The sequence below is a fragment of the Neoarius graeffei genome, chromosome 20, assembly GCF_027579695.1.
Source record: "Neoarius graeffei isolate fNeoGra1 chromosome 20, fNeoGra1.pri, whole genome shotgun sequence".
In the NCBI taxonomy this organism is placed as follows: domain Eukaryota; kingdom Metazoa; phylum Chordata; class Actinopteri; order Siluriformes; family Ariidae; genus Neoarius; species Neoarius graeffei.
The window spans coordinates 13,159,612-13,176,508 of NC_083588.1; the positions used below are offsets into that span (position 1 = coordinate 13,159,612).

A 16,897-nucleotide genomic window follows, 5' to 3' on the forward strand; every position below is an offset into this window, starting at 1 on the left:
TGCAAATTACGTTATCATGAAATCGGTATCTTCAGGTACGTCCTGTAAAGTGTATACAACTGTCTTTTTAATGGTCAGAAGTTGGATGCGCACAATAGTACAGAATACATGTAGACGCTGTCGCATTACAATTTCCTTTCAGTAAGTCAGGAAGTTAGGAGCTGAACCCAAATCTTTTCCAGCATTACAGTTATGGAGCAAAGTGAGCTCCAGAAAGACATGGTCTGCCAAGGTCGGAGTGGAGGAGCTTGAGTGGCCTGCATTCAAAAATCTAGTGGAAAGCCTTCCCAGAAGAATGGCAGTTATTACAACAGTAAAGTAGAGCTAAATCTGTACTGGGATGTTCTAAAAGCACAGGTGTGATTGTCATGTGTCCACAAACATTTGGCTATATCGTGCATACTGTATGTAAAAACAAGTGACACAAACATCCATCCGTTATCTGTAGCCACTTTTCCTGTTCTACAGGGTTGCAAGCAAGCTGGAGCCTATCCCAGCCGACTGTGGGCGAGAGGCGAGGTACACCCTGGACAAGTCGCCAGGTTATCGCAGGGCTGATACAGAGACAAACAACCATTCACACCTACGGTCAATTTAGAGCCACCAATTAGCCTAACCTGCATGCCTTTGGACTGTGGGGGAAACGGGAGCACCCGGAGGAAACCCACGCAGACATGGGGAGAACATGCAAACTCCACACAGAAACGCCCTCGCTGGCCGCTGGTCTCAAACCCAGGACCTTCTTGCTGTGAGGCGACAGTGCTAACCACTACACCACCGTGCCGCCCATGATGTAAACAATTCAGCTGAATTGAGTAACAGGAACCTAAGCTAACCGATGAACCCAAAATAAAATGACACTTTACTTCAGCGCTGGAACAAAGACATAGTAGTCATTGGTTCCTGATGGCATGTCTCAGCAACAGTGTAATGGAGTCATACCAAAGTTAGTACGTGAGTGACGGAGCAGGAAGTTAGCCTAAATTCACCTCTAACAGCGTGGTAAGACCAACCCAAACAAAACGTGTTTCTCAAATTTTTGATATGTGCAACAGTTTGTCCATAATGTGGAAACAAATTTAACAGCAAAGTCATCAAACAGGAACTGAGGCCATTTCTCAGCAACATCTTTACATACTGACACCAAACTTGGGAGGACGAATGAAAACGGGAAGTGAGGCGATATCTCAGCAACGGCTTGATGTTTTGCCGCCAAATTTAGTACCTCATCAAGGGAGCAAGTGTTGATGGTCTCAGTGGCTTCTGGATTTTTTCCATCACTAAGAAGTGGCGCCAGAAAGTGTTTGGACCCCCATAATTGCTGTTTGCAGCTATATTTCCATGCTATTGAATCGTGTTAATGTGTTTATTGTTAGTCTAAAATAATATAAAATAATAATAAAAATAAAGGTAACGCTGAACATTTAACTGGGAAGGTACACGTGTCCTATTCTCGATGAGTTTGTCCAGTGATTCTGTCATCCAACCTGAAGTAGTGGTTATGGTGTAACTAGTTACTAGATAGTTACATGAAAGTTTAACACCACTGTAGTCACCCTTCCAAATTTGAAATCCTGCAACCTCGATGCCCGCAAGGAATGGAATCGCTGGAATCCTGGAATCACTGGTGGAAGGGTGAATACAGGCTGAAAGCCAGGCGGTCCAAACGCTCCGGCGATTCCTGTGGCCAACACAGGCACGTACCCCCATCCTCCTGGGAACCAACATTGGAGGTGCAGCTCCCCGTCGACCCTGGTTGTCCTGCTATCTTGCTTGCCACCTGGATCCCCGTTGGGGAGCAAAGCGGTGAGGATGAAGACTGCGCACCCTCATCACCACTGTCAACAACAAATCCTTGTGCTGGCTGTGTCCTTCCAGACGCGTTGCCTCCAACGCATCCTCGGAGTGACTTGGGAGGGCAGGATCCCCCACACGCAGATCCTCAGTAAGGCTAATTGCACAAGTGTGGAGTCCACGATCCTCCGTTGTGTCCTTCGATGGACTGGACACGTCATCCGAATGGCCCCCAACCGAATGTCCCGGATGGTCCTCTACAGAGAACTCACAGAAGGGACCTGCTCCCATGGAAGACCCAAGAAGCGTTGGAAGGGCTTCTTGAAGCGGTCCTTGCAGTCCTGCAATGTTCCTCCTGCCAACCTTGAGATCCTCGCAGAGGACCGCATGAATTGGAGGCGGATTGTGTTCCAGGGAGTCCACCACTTCGAGGAAGAACGAACCGGGTTGAGGGAGGAGAAACGGGCCTGATGACACCTTGGGCAATTCCTTCCCTCTGCTCCCATGCCTGGTCCCTTCACCTGTTGTCATTGTCCCAGGATCTGCCAGTCCAGGATGGGGCTTCTCTCTCATGAGCGGGCACATGAGAGACAGCGACAACCCCAACAGCAACAACAGCAAGACCTGGGAAGGCAAAGAAGACAACGAAGAGGAGGACCTCGTCATTGTCGAATTTTCGACGGACAGCCAAAAGCAAGTAACTGTAGTCACTTGTTGCCTTTGTTTAGAAAACCTGCATACTTTTGAACACCGAATTTCCCTTTTGGTGTAGTTCCTCTTCAAATGTGATGGCCAGAACGTTACCATCGAGTTCAAATTCAAGTTACATAATGTAAATTAAATCATATTGTTCTTATCTCCATTAACGTTCACAATTCTATGACAATATTTTGCTTTTATTGTTCAGGTTGATATATTTTATTCTGATTGCCTGCTTCATGATACTCTGTATTTGTTCTGATTGACCATTGTCTGATATATTTTACTCTTCCTGGCTGGTGTATAATGTATTTTGCTCATATTAGCTGGTGTGAAATATCATTTGGTTTTATGTTCCTACTGGCTGGTGTGTCGCATATTTTACTCTGATTGGACATGGTGTAATATATGTTGCTCTAATTGGCAGGTGAACACCTGCGCTTCTGTCCTCGTGATTACACGTGCTGTACAAGTGTGATGGAAGAAACGCTGGTACGGCAGAGTGAAGCTGACTTCCTGTCTTCTGTTGAGGAAACCAGTCAGTTCCTGCTGACAAGCTTCACTCACACACACCGGCGTTTTGATGGTATGGAAGAGCAGACATTCAATAAAAGTTATTTTTAATTAGTTTACTGACTTATTTTACTGTAGTCGATGGCCTGCTTATTAGGTACACTTACCTTGTACATACACTTACTGTAGGTATGCTGTATACTAGTACATGCATGGACGAATAATTGTAGCCCATCTGCCCATACTTGTCAATCACCCCCACATTGTTTTCTTCCTCATACCGTCATCGGACCATATTTTTGATCCCTTGTGTCACTTGTGGTTTGAGAATAATCTAACATGTCTAGCCAGTGTGAGTCCTATGACCAGAACTTCAATGCTGATAAACGGCTAGATGTAAATTAATGTAGAATGGCATCCCAAGACACTGCTAATGCTAATGGTAACAAGTCTTGGTGCTGATGCTAATTGACATCTGCCACACTTAATTAGCATGGGCGTTTGTGATGTGTAATTGTGGAGAAACTGTATCAATCTGTGCTTTTTCTTTTTTCCCTGTCTGTGTGTGCTGTCAGAATTTTTCCATGAGCTGATCGGTGTATCAGAGAAGTCAATGAATCAGATGTTCACGAAGACGTATGGACGCATGTACACACAAAACACGCGTCTCTTCCAGCAATTGTTTACACAACTGAGGCAATACTATACAGGTATGTGTAGACTGATATGACTGTATTTTGCCAGAACAGCTTCATATTGCCTTGTCATTGATTCTACAAGTCTCTGAGATGAGACTGGAAGGATCAACACTGTTCACCCAAAGATATTCCTTCATTTGGTGTTTTGATGATTGTAGCCACAAGACATGGTGCTCAATTGGGTTGAAATCTGCTGACGTTGAAGGCCATTGCACATGATTTTACATTATTTTCATTTTCATCAAACCATTCGGTGATCACTGTTACCCTTTCGATGGGAGGTGGAGTCATCCTGGAAGAGAGCACTCTCATCAGGATACAAATATTCCATTTTAGGAAGGTTATAAGTCAGAAGACCTTTGTATTGATTTTCCATGATGCTTCCCTCTAAGGGGACAAATGGATCCAAACCGAGGCCGCAAATATCAGTGTGCACCACAGCAGAACAGAACCACGCTGTTTCCATTTATTTCTCCCGAGTAAATATCTTTATCTCAGTAGGTATATCGCATGTGAATATACCTTACATGTATACATACAAATACACATACACACTGCCTCCTATTTTGTTGATGGACAGACCTTATAAAAACTCAAAAAAATCCAAGAATGGTGCTTTTCAAGCTGTCTTTGAGTTCTACAGAAATTCCCCAGGATCCCACAAGGGGGCATTATTACATTAGTTATCGTAAACCAAAGCAATTCTAATGATAAGACAAAAGTAAAGTATGAATTACAAAGTGTTTTCCAATCTTCAGTCACATTCAGGCCAGCTGCCACACTATTTACCAATACTCTGTTGGAAGCAAAATGTGGAAATAAACACAGATCAACTCGATATGAGCAAATTTATTTAGAAAATTGTTCACAGGAGTGTTTACGCAATACATTTGGAACATATTGGAGACTCATTAACATGAACCTTGGTTGACCAGCTTCAAATAATATAATTAGCGTGAATTGCTGCAAATTTATGGATGGACTACTATACTGAATAGATTTAAAAAACCACAATGTTTGGCATGAGCATACTATTAATATGAATCCTGGGATGAGGTTAGAACAGTTTTATAATCAGAGCATGCTCTGAGGAAATACAAGTCTCTACCATATCCAGTAAGTTTATCCACTTCAACGGAAAAGTGAGTCACAGACACAGCAGTTCGACGCAAGTATGCAAAAAGCATACAGTATTCAGTAGACAGCAAGAAAAAGGTTGATCATAAGCGCAGATAGCTCTGAGATGACATAGGAACAGCAGTGTAGAGCAGTCAAGATCTATCAGGCAAATCCAGAAAGTAGACACTGTAATGGTGAGGTTTTTGTGTGTGTGTGTGTGTGTGTGTGTGTGTGTGTGTGTGTGTGTGTGTGTGTGTGTAGATGGTGGGGTGTATATATCAGAAGCTGTGTCAGATTTCTGGACAGAATTGGTGGAGCGGGTGTTCACTCTTCTGAACCCTCACTATCACTTCAGTGTGGATTATCTGGAGTGTGTAAGCAAACACACACAACATCTACAGCCATTCGGAGAACTGCAACGCAAACTCAGCACACAGGTAACACGCACCACACATCACAAACATGTCGGGAGTGCGTATAGAACAGTGCTCTCAATGAATTTAATGACAGTGCCTTGCATCGGTCTTCATTACCTTGATCTGTTCCACATTTTGTCGTGTTACATCCTGCAACGGAAATGGACTTAACGTTACATTTGTTGAAAGGGGGTTGAATGAGTGGAATATGTACAATTTATATAAATTGTGTTTGCAGTCAGTATTTACGGCCTGAATTAGAACAAACATAAGCTGGATAAATAATTGAATAATTGACAAAAGCAAGGATAAACACATTTCGAGTTCGGACGCTCAGCAAAGATGTGGAAAAGAACTCTTTGAAATCACTGTCTCCACAGTGAAACATAGTGCTGGTAGCATCATGTTGTGGAGACCTTAGAATTTAAATGATCGGATCTGACAGAGAAAAAAAAAGGGTAAAACAATGTCTGGATCCAGATGTGCAAACTTAATAGAGATATATGCTAGAAGACTTGCAGCTGTACAGTGACTGCAGCCAAAGGTTTTATTCCAAGCATTTATTCCAAGCAAAGGGTGAATATTTATGTACTCACATTGCTGTCTCTATTTTTAGTTGTCTCGTGCTTTAATTGCTGCGAGGGCCTTGGTGCAAGGCCTCTCTACAGGCAGAGATATTGTTAACAAAGCCATTAAGGTAAGTGTTGACTGTTTAAATATTCACACATTTAGTAGCTGAACGAGTAACCTTGAGTCCATCATACTCACTGCCAGCTGTCAAGAAATGGACTTGATATAATATAAGTTTGGGAGAAATACCTGACTTGACGCTTCAATGTCTTGCGAGTTAACTCCCTATACATTTTAATCTCTCTCTTTCTAGTTGTCACAAATTTTCCCATCATCTCACCCATCCAGACCCAACCAGACCCTTTAGTGGGGGGGGTGTCTGGTTGTTTTCCGCAGAGTAGTCGTTTTCTTGAACTCTGACCCAGGTTCTCTGAGTTCTCCCCTTTTTTCCCCAGTTCCGCAGTAACTCTTCATCTCTTCATGTCATCTATTCATTACGACATGTTCTGCACTCACAAAATACATTAGTTTTATAATATAGGTAATGTAAGTATGTTATCAATCGCTGTGGCCAGTTGATGTGAGGGTGGGTGACACGTTCAGATGTTTTGTTTTATTTTCAGAGAGTGACTTTTCCTGTCTCAATCTCCCTGTTTCTCTCTTCTGTTTGTCTGTAGTTCAGTGTAAGTGCAGAATGTGGTCAGGCTTTGATGCGCCAGTTGTACTGTCCTCTATGTAGTGGGAGTCCTTCGCTCCGGTCCTGCCACCCACTATGCCTCAACATCATGAAGGGCTGTCTGGCCAATCTTGCAGAGCTTAACTCAGAGTGGAACCGCTTCATTGGTGAGCTACAATAAGGGTCAGTGCTTTGCTAAGTGGCTGATGGTTAAGGAAACTTTTTGAAGGGATGTGAATATATTTGAGCCATGACGATGTTAGGAGCTACTCCAGAGGAGTAACATACAAGGACAAGCATAGGTTGGATAAATAATTAAATAACAAGTAATTGACAATAATAAATCACATTTCGAGTTTGGAGACTCAGCAAACGTGGAAAAATATTCTCTGGTCTGATGAGTTAAAATATTTTCCTTTTGGGCCTTGGGATATCCATCTCCATGATGAAACATGGTGCTGGTAGGATCATGTTGTGCACTACAAACATTTAATTATCATGGCCTTTTTCAGTTGTAACTGCAAGCTAGCTTTGTGGTGAGTGTATCCGCCTCTTGACTGGGAGGTCACGAGTTCTACTCATGGTCGGGTCATACCAAAGATACCATCATAAAAATGGTACCTGCTGCCATCTGGCAATACGGATACAAGTAGGGAGTCAAACTCTAAAGAGGACTGGTCCCTCATTGTAACCCTAGCTAGGCAATAGGCTGAGGGCTATAGAAATGGAGATTTGGTGCTGCCCAATGTGCCTTGAAGGCTTGGATAGGAGACTGCCTGGAAAGACCAGGTCCTGGCATGGGAGGAACTTTGACTTTTTTTTTCCCAGTTGTATCTCGATCTTTGTCACAAACTTCATCATGTTCACCAGAAATTTAAATGTGTGAGATGAGTCTTAGGGGCTGTGTTTTTGCTTAAGGACTATTGTACCTAATGCATGGCTAAAGGTGGGTAGAGGGCCATGGTTTAGGTGCAGGATAATTGTAAGCACACAGAACTAATAATAGCGACAGGACTTTTTTCTGGGAAGCTTTATTCTTTCCTTTGTAATAATGGTTAAATGATGCACTCGTCTGTGCCAGACTCTCTCCTCTCTCTGGCTGAGAGACTCAATGGACCGTTTAATGTGGAGCTGGCTGCTGATTCTGTTGCTGTGAAAATCTCTGAAGCCATCATGCACATGCAGGAGAACAGCATCAGCATCTCGACCAAGGTAAAACACACAACACACATACGCACACACTCTTGTCAGTCATCACAGTATGTACATTGTATGTGAGTGTGTGTGTGTGTGTGTGTGTGTGTGTGTGTGTGTGTGTGTGTGTGTGAGTGCAGGTGTTTCAGGGTTGTGGGAATCCTCGTCCAGCCCCCAGTAGAACCAAGCGCTCACCGAGAGAACGAGAGAGAGAGCGTAAGACTGACAGAGATCGAGAGAGCAGGAAGACATTCAGGACATTCAGTCCAGAGGAAAAGCCAACAACTGCTGCAGGAACCAATATGGACCGACTGGTAGGACAAAGAGTTAGAGTTGAGGTTCTTGTGTTTCTGTATTCAGCTGTTTCTCATTATTCAAATTGTGCTGAGGCGTTCCTTTGTGTTTATGTGTCCAGATTTTCATTTGTAAACGCCTTTGTTCAGGTGTCATCATGTCATAATTATTCAGGTTTAAATATTAATGTGTTCAGATTGTAGTGTGCTAATTCAGTTCAGGTATTACTTTGCGAATTACAGTACTGTGCAAAAGTCAGAAACCACCGTTTTGTTTTCAATCAAATGGCCATTCAGGACTTATTGTTAATTATTATACATTTTTCCGTGGAATAAAAACATATTCTATTCCCTTCTAGTGAGTTTACTGATGACATACAATATTATCATATCGCTTATCCTCCATGTATTACGCCACTCTCCCCAATGGAGAATGAGCGTGCAATATCGTTATAATATTGCACATTGTCAAGACAACATGGCATCACACATCGGCGCTCATGCCAAGATCCAGTGACAAAACTTTTCTGCTGCGCATGCGCACAATCATTTCTTTGTCGGCCGGCAAAGAGAGACGACGAGGCTAATCCAGTGCTAGGTTTAAGCACTAAATAAATAAACTTAAAACTGAAACTAAAGACGTGCTGAACACCCGGAAGGCTACCAAAACTTCATTATATATTCTTCACGCATATTTACAAGAGAAAAACAAACCAACGGACATCGAAAAACTGGAAAAGAGACACGTTGGAGATGTAAAACTTCCACGCTAGCAAGTGACTGTGACAGTTTGTAAAAAACATGTCCGTGAAGTTTGCTTCATTAAAAGCGGAAGATTTTGAGAGAACAGGTGGCTCTGTAGCGTGTAGTTGCCGATGCTGATTTTAAAAGCAACTCAGTAAATTACAAGGTCAAGGTTTTTTTATTTGCCATTTGTGCATAAACCAACAGTTCAGACACATTGGAATTTTTGTGCAGGGCTCGCTCAGTCAACAGATTAGAAAATAAAAACACTATAATAAAAATATTGAAACGCTATACAATACGTTGGGGGGGGGGTTATATGCTCAAAATTTTAAATACAAGTATTAAACAGAAGGAGAGGGCAAATGTTAAATAACATTAATAAAATAAAAGGCTAGTCCTGAGTGCTGTTCCTGGATTATCAAAAGAGGGGAAAGTTATATGGAAATATTGCACATTTTGGGAGGGGAATGAAAGTTATGTGGGGATATTGCACGGTTAAAATATTGCACATTTATCAAAGGGTATATGACACATAATCCTTTTTCACAGATAATAGTACATCACATATTGCATATGACAAGCAAAGTGAGGTAGTAATGGTTATTGTTACGCTTATTCAATAATTTTGTTTTGCCATCAGTCTGACTGTAGCAGGGAAGAAGCTGTTGAAGAACCGTGTTCTATGAGTGGTGATGCTGTCCGATCTGCTGTCTCAGGTTGTACGTGCAGTGTTTGTGTCTGAGTAGAGAGTGAGCTGGGTGGAGTGAGTCTCTGATGATTCCCTCTGCTCTGTTCCGACAACGCTGCACACACATAGAGTCCATGGAAGGAAGTTTTGTCCCTATGATCCTCTCCGCAGTCTTTATGACTCTTTGCAGAGCCTTCCTCTCTGCCTGTGTGGTGTTACCATACCAGACGGTGATGCCTGCGGTGAGGAGGCTCTCTATCAGTCCTCTGTAGGCCAGGGTGAGAGGGCGATGGTTCAGACCAGCTTTCCTGAGCAGCCTGATGAAATAAAGCCTTTGCTGGGCTTTTTTCACTGTGGCTGCGGTGTTGAGTCCAGCTCAGGTCAGATGTAACCTGCAGTCCCAGGAATCTGTAGCTGTCAGCCCTCTCCACCTCAGTCCCTTTGAGGATGAGAGGTTGTAGAGGGGGAGGATTCTTCCTGAAGTCCAGTATTATTTCTTTGGTCTTGTCTGTGTTGAGGATGAGGTCGTTCTCCTCTCTGTAGACAAGAATGTTGTTTACCAGGATCCTGTACCCAGACTTGTCTTCCCCCTGGATAAGCCCCAGGATGGTGGTGTCATCAGCATATTTGATGATGAAGGTGTTATCTTGGGTGGAGACACAGTCATGGGTGTACAGGGTGAAGAGTTTGGGGCTAAGGCAGCAGCCCTGTGGGGATCCTGTGCTGATTGTGAGCTCAGCAGACACCTGTCCTCCCATTCTCACCACCTGTGAGAATGGGAGGACAGGTGTCTGCACAGGGAATTACAGGAAAATAATCATAACATTCGGCTTGATTGTGCTAGCATTGTCCTGCACTAGCATTGGCCTTCGCTAACACTATACCAGCTAGAAGGTAACTGGACTGCCGCGCGAACAGCACCAAGTCGCGGGTAAGTTTGTATTGGCCTTCGCTTACGCTACTACTGAATGCTACACCGGCTAGAAGGTAACTGGACTGCCGCGCTAACAACACCAATTAGCAGGGAAGCTCGTGTTGGTCTTTGAGAATGCTGATATGAAGAGTGTATATGTATAATAATAATATTGGCTGGCTTTTTTCGTGGTTTATCAGATATATTCCATTCAGATACTCATCTTCGACTCATTCAATATCATGCTAGCTGAATGGAAGACATCTGATAGACTATGAAAAAAAGCCAGCCGATATTATTTAAATATTACATGGTAAACAGTAATGATGGGGAAATATACAACACATGAATTCCATTTTCAAACAAACATCCATGCAGTACTTATTTACAGCACAAATACAATATTTACAGATTTCATACTGTTTTTACTGTTGAAGACCATTGCATGATTTATGAACAATAGCAATAATTAACAATAATGATGGGGAATGTATTTAACAGAAAATCACACAGGTCTTCAAAAGTAAAAGAGTTTGACATCTGTAAATATTCTCGTTGTACGATTGAACTTTTGCACAGTGGTTGTGTGAATGCACACACACACATACATATACAGAGTTCATGTGCTGTTATGTTAAATGTATATACTGTGTTCAGACGTGAATGTTCTGGATTCAGGTTTTTAAATATTTATGAATGTACTGTATTATGGTGTTAACTTATTCATGTTCTGGGTTCAGGTGTGAATGTATTAATATACAATATGCATTCCTGTGTTCAGATGTTGGATCTCCAGCAGAGTCTGAGGCCAATGAGGGAGTTCTGGGTCATGCTCCCCCATTCTCTCTGCAATGAAGACAAAATGGCTGCTGATGTGACCAATGAGGAGCGCTGTTGGAATGGATACACACGTGGAAGGTGTGTATGTGTGTGTACTATCTATCTGAGTAAATCACTCAGGAGAAGCTGTCTGCAAACTTCACATTGGTAGGTGTGTCTTTGAATACTTATTGTATAGAAACTCAAAGGCTTACCTTTCAAGTATATCTGAGTAGCACACGGTCCTCAAAAGCACTTTTTTATTGCAGTCAAAGATGTCCGCTTTTAATGAATATTGAATATTTATGAACATTTATAAATATTGATTGAAAAATCCTGTCAGAAAATTGGTGGGACATCGTCGAGGAAATGGAAAAACTGACTCATTCTGTCAGGACTAAAGCAGGGACCCATACAAAACTCTGGTCTAAATGGACTGTGTACAAGATGAAGGATGGGTCGAGTTCTCGGGTGTTATGAGATCAGATTAATAAGAGTGTGAAGCGTGTCGTGCCCCCCTGTTTCAGTTGCATGTTGTGTCAAGTGTATGCGTTTTTGTTTTTTCTTTTCTTTTCGGATGTGGTGTTTGTCTTGGTCGTACGAATATGAATTGAGAAATGAATAAAGAAAGAGTGAAAAAAATCCGATCGAAAATAATTGGCTGGCTCTGCCCCATGGCCACGCTGCTTCTTGTGGCCCAAAACACTGGTGCTGAAGCGGAGCTGTCCCTTTAGCACCACCAGAGCCGTCGAACAAGGAGCAACACGCCGTTTAGACGGGGATTTCTTCAAGTCGCCGTCACAATTCAAAGACACACCCATGCCCCATTTTTCAAAATACACCCACTCAAACCTGCTATCATTTCCATGTAACATCAAGCTGCGTTATTTTGTCTTGTTAACTCCGACTGAGAGAATAAAGAGAGGCCAGCGAAGGACCAACAGTTTATAGCTGTGACAAAGTAAGTAATTTACAAGAAACAGCTTGTTTCACGGACGTCCCTCAAAATGAAATAGAACTATAAATGGCGAAAATAAATAATGATTATTAGCATTGGCAAATCACTCTTGGATAAGAGGAAGGAAGCACTTCGGAACATGCTGTTATTGAAAAAAAATGTGTGTATGTGTGTATAGGTATCTGATGAGTGTCACAGCTGATGGGTTGGTGAATCAGCTGAACAATCCAGAAGTGGATGTTGACAGTTCTCTGGACATCAGAACCCGTCAGATCCTCATGGAGCTTCGAGTGGCAATACACCGTCTCACACTCGCATATCAAGGAGTGGACACAGATACAGTACACAGTTAGTATGTCTAATTGAGGTTGCAAAACGGTCTCTTGTTGTTTCTATCGTTCACTCTGTCCCTAACCTGTCTGTGTGTGTCTAGGTGATGATGAGGATGGTAGTGGATCTGGATTAGTTGATGGGGAGGAGCTCTACAGGAATGATTGGCCCAATTCGCCACGAAGCCCTGCCCATCCTTACAAACCCCGCCCTCGAGACAGGAGTAGAGTTCATGGTTCGGTCAAATCAGCCGTCCAGAGAGTATCACCTCTTTCCTTTTTCTCTCTCTGCCTCTCTCTGTTGTTCTTTCTCATCCTCCAGTGGAGAAAATAAATTACTGTAGTTTTACATGAAAATTAATCTGTCATTTCCACAAGGCAGATTGAAAGACAGGCAGATGAAGAGACAGACTGAAAGTTGGACAGAAAGGGAGAAAAACAATGAGAGAGAGAGACAGAAAGAGACTAAAGGATGGTGTAGCTGATAATCTCACGTTCACTTCGTGTACATTTATATGTGTGTGTGTGTATGTGTGCTTTGTAGTGAATGTCAGCGAATGCATTGATAAATGTTCACACTCAATATGAATAAAGTGCATTTGATACTGATGTAACTTAAAGTTTTGGTGAACCAATCCAAAAGTGACATTCACCAATCAATCACAAACGTTACTGTTACCATCGAGTTGACGGTAAACAGTGACCTGTTGCTACTGTTTCACCGGTCTCGGTTCCAGAAGTTTCCGAGAGGAAACACTGCTCCATGATTGCGGCACTACAGTGTGACTCGTTCGGCTCTAGCGAAGTTAGCTATCAAATTCGTCAGGCTAAAACAACATGTTGAAAAGAACATAAAATACGACTGACACAAAATATTTAAAATCTGTGAGCCCGAATTCACGAGGTCTAATTTCATAACATCTTTTGCAATGCGATAAATTAAGTAATCATGCATCATTTTTTTGTTCAAGAAAATGTTTATATGAGGTGGTGGTCAATCTGATAGCTAGCTGGTTTGGTTTGATGCTTTAAACATTGATGTAAAAATTTTCTGGAATGTCTTTGGAGGTTATGAATGTGAAGGATACTTCTGGAACAAAGACTGTTGAGAAAGTGGAAGTCACAGTTCACATCCTTCCAGTCAGCCTCACTGAATGTTCAAGCTGAATGTTTTGTTCTGCATGCCCACGTGGTAGGACTCCATTTTAGAGTAAGGTTTAGGATTACAATTGAAATAGTTTGATCCCTGAGGTGGGTGCAGACCGTGTTTATTATTTATGTATGTACGTTTATTTATTTATTTATTTATTTATTTATTTATTAAAATGGTGTAAAGTTCAAATGTCTCTCAGCAGTGTTCAGGATCAGAGCTGCACACATTTATACACATTTTTGAAAGAACAAACCAATCTTGACTTTTTTTTATCATGGAATTTTGTATGGACACTTGTAATAAACTATACCTTGTTCTCTACTTCTAATCCAATTGTCCTTCATTTGAAACACAAACTAGACTCTTATTTCAGGTAAAGTCTGTCTGAAATATCATAACATGCAGATCAATACCCAATATACGGTATCTAGTGGCCAAAAACTTGTGGACAACTGACCATCACACCCATGTATGAGGGTACCGGTAAGTCAAAAAGTTTGAAGACGAATGAAAAAAAATCTTCATTTATGAAAATAATAAAGCTATTTCTCTACATATCCTCCTAAGTCTTCTGCAAGTGATGTTTCCATTGGAGAATTCCTTCTTTGTATTGCTTTTTTGAATTCTTTTGAATTCCTTTTGAAATCATAACATCTGTCTGAGAACTTTTTGACTTACCCTCGTATGCATTTTGAACATCCCACTGTACCCAAATGGTGTTAGCTTTAAAATTATTGTTGGAAACAAAACACAAATGAAAACAGACAGATTTCAAAGGTGACGAACTGATTTGTCGTTTTAGCCATTGGTGTAAGTTTAAACAGATCTGTTTTTCATCTTCACCCTTCACACTTTTCATGTCTTCCCCACTAATTTTATTGATCCAGTTGCTTTCAAAATGTCATCACCCAAAATTCTTAGGTTGGAGGAAAAAACAGGGGGGAAACAGGTTAGGGGGGAAAAATCAACATGTATACCATGTCCTACTGTTCATCAGCTAAGACATATTTGATTCCTGAGGTTTGCACTGGAGATAGGAAGAGAATATAGATACAGTGATGATAAAATTCCCAAAACTAACCAAACAAAAATGGAAAAAAATGGCCCCATCCACAGGACATGAGGTTACTGATTGGTTGGATGAGTGTGGTCGATCCCAACAAAATCAAACATGCATGGGTGACTTTGAACCAATGCATTCGACAGTCCTGTCTCAATGTTTGTGTCTGAATTAACGTGCTTCAGTCAGCTCTAGGTGACACTTCTTTCATTTTGTGGTCTCGCCATGCACACAGGGCATCTTTCTGGAGGTGCATGAGATGCTCTGCCTAGGCTTTTGGATACTACTATGATCCAATGGACATGGAAATACCTCTTTTGGGGTTAGATTTTGGAACAGGGGGCATCGGGCAGTAACCAAGGGTAAGCGCCATGTTAGAAGTGTACCACCCCAGCCACTTGATTTCATTCACCAGTGACATGAGGTAAATGCCAACTCTGAGTTTGTATTGCACCTGTTGAAATTGTTACATAACCTCAGATCCAGTTTTGGCATCATAATTTTTAGCGTGATAGGACTGAAGCTGATGATGAAAGTAGTGCCTAAAATTGAGAGAATCATCTTTGAGAATGAACAGCACCACTAATTTCCAGGTGATTTTGCCAAACATTGTTTTCCTTTGGCTGGCAGTTGGCATATCAATGATGATCAAGTTGTATATTTACCCCTGAGCTCAACAGAGCAGAAGCCTGTCAGTGTCCATTTCTCCTCACCTGAAGGGCACCTTGATGAATGGTGGTGATTTCTGGTACAAAGTGCACTGGCAGACAGGATATTGTTTCCAGACGTTCCATAATTCCATGTCAAGACCAAGCCAGTGGACAGGATCAAAGGTATGCAATATGGTCAGCATGGATATGCAGCAGTTGGATTACTTCATTCTCAGTGCCTGGCAGGATAGTATAGGAGTCCACTACATATGAGGAAGTACTTTGCTGATGATCAGCTTGTCTGGCTTTCCATGTTCAGCAGTTCTGAAGGCAGTCATTTGATTTTAGTTTTTGGGCAAGGATGCCTACTCTTGCACCTGCACAGGGATAATGCCAGGGTCAGCCTACACATTGGCATTGTCTTTGGCCAGGAGTACTGGATAGTGCTCATGATTGGCAGTTGGACATATTTGGCAGTGGTTCAAAGGGGATGGGTTTATTTGTAGCAGCTTCATGAAACCAGGTTTCAGCCAAGAAGGTGAAGGACTGGTAGCTTCTTAATACACAGCATTTTGCCTTTAACAGACATGTGTCACATCCGTGTGCATTTGGGCTTGGAGCTCGCAGCAGCGTGCCTCAGCCTGCACCTCGTATGCAGCATCATGCTCAAACTCATTTGGACCAATTGCCATGCATTTGTTCCTGATCAGAGTGCAATCACAGCTCGCACATATAATGGACTCTCTTCACACACAGACTTTGCGATGTATACAATCTTTTCCTTCTAACTGACATTACCAAGCCTTGATTACTGTTTTGTGACTCTTGTTTCAACTTTGCTTTCTGTTTTCCTGACCACATTTTGCCTTGCCTTGGATATCCTGTTTAAACCACATCTTTGCCTGTCCTTATGTATGCTCTTTGCCTCATGTTTTGGCATTGTTTGCTAGTTTGCTTGAAATAAACTCTTCCTGCACTTACATCTGTTCATCACCCATTTATGTGACAGCTCAAAACATCCAGTCATCCATTATCTGTAACCACTTATCCTGTCCAGGGTCGCGGGCAAGCTGGAGCCTATCCCAGCTGACTATGGGCGAGAGGCAGGGTACACCCTGGACAAGTCACCAGGTCATCACAGGGTTGACACATCGAGACAAACAACTCACATTCACACCTACGGTCAATTTTTAGAGCCACCAATTAACCTAACCTGCATGCCTTTGGACTGTGGGGGAAACCGGAGCACCCGGAGGAAACCTACGCGGACATGGGGAGAACATGCAAACTCCACACAGAAAGGCCCCCGTCAGCCATTGGGCTCGAACCCAGAACCTTCTTGCTGTGAGGAGACCGTGCTAACCACTACACCACAGTGCTGCCCTGGCTCAAAACATTTTTATGTTAATTATTTTGAATTGGATCACATTCAACAGAATTCCATGGATGTTTTTCAAATTTACCTTTGAGATTAGGAGTTATGGACATGTACCAGCCGGTTGAATTGCCTGTTTAAGGTAATATTAGCTCTGTAACTTGATGAATGAGGAGTAGCGATGGTGATATTAAGATCTGGTTTTCATACCAATTTCTGGAAACTGAAAGTAC

The 16,897-nt window shown here is 42.2% G+C and overlaps 1 protein-coding gene across 3 annotated transcripts in view; it reads left to right on the forward strand.

Annotated features, from left to right (window-relative positions):
- The window catches only part of gpc2 (glypican 2), a 16,798-nt gene extending 2,920 nt beyond the window's left edge, over positions 1–13,878 (forward strand). For 2 of the 3 annotated variants that reach the window (XM_060901274.1, XM_060901276.1), the window contains exons 2-11: positions 2,921–3,079; positions 3,582–3,716; positions 5,085–5,260; positions 5,856–5,936; positions 6,487–6,652; positions 7,567–7,697; positions 7,820–7,993; positions 11,102–11,238; positions 12,276–12,445; positions 12,531–13,878. In XM_060901274.1, coding sequence (XP_060757257.1) covers positions 2,921–3,079; positions 3,582–3,716; positions 5,085–5,260; positions 5,856–5,936; positions 6,487–6,652; positions 7,567–7,697; positions 7,820–7,993; positions 11,102–11,238; positions 12,276–12,445; positions 12,531–12,760 — 1,559 coding nt within the window. In that variant the 3' untranslated portion in view covers positions 12,761–13,878. Of the gene's footprint in view, positions 1–2,920; positions 3,080–3,581; positions 3,717–5,084; positions 5,261–5,855; positions 5,937–6,486; positions 6,653–7,566; positions 7,698–7,819; positions 7,994–11,101; positions 11,239–12,275; positions 12,450–12,530 lie in introns of all 3 variants that reach the window. The other variant, XM_060901275.1, reaches the window with a different exon arrangement.
- The last annotated feature ends 3,019 nt before the right edge of the window (positions 13,879–16,897 follow it).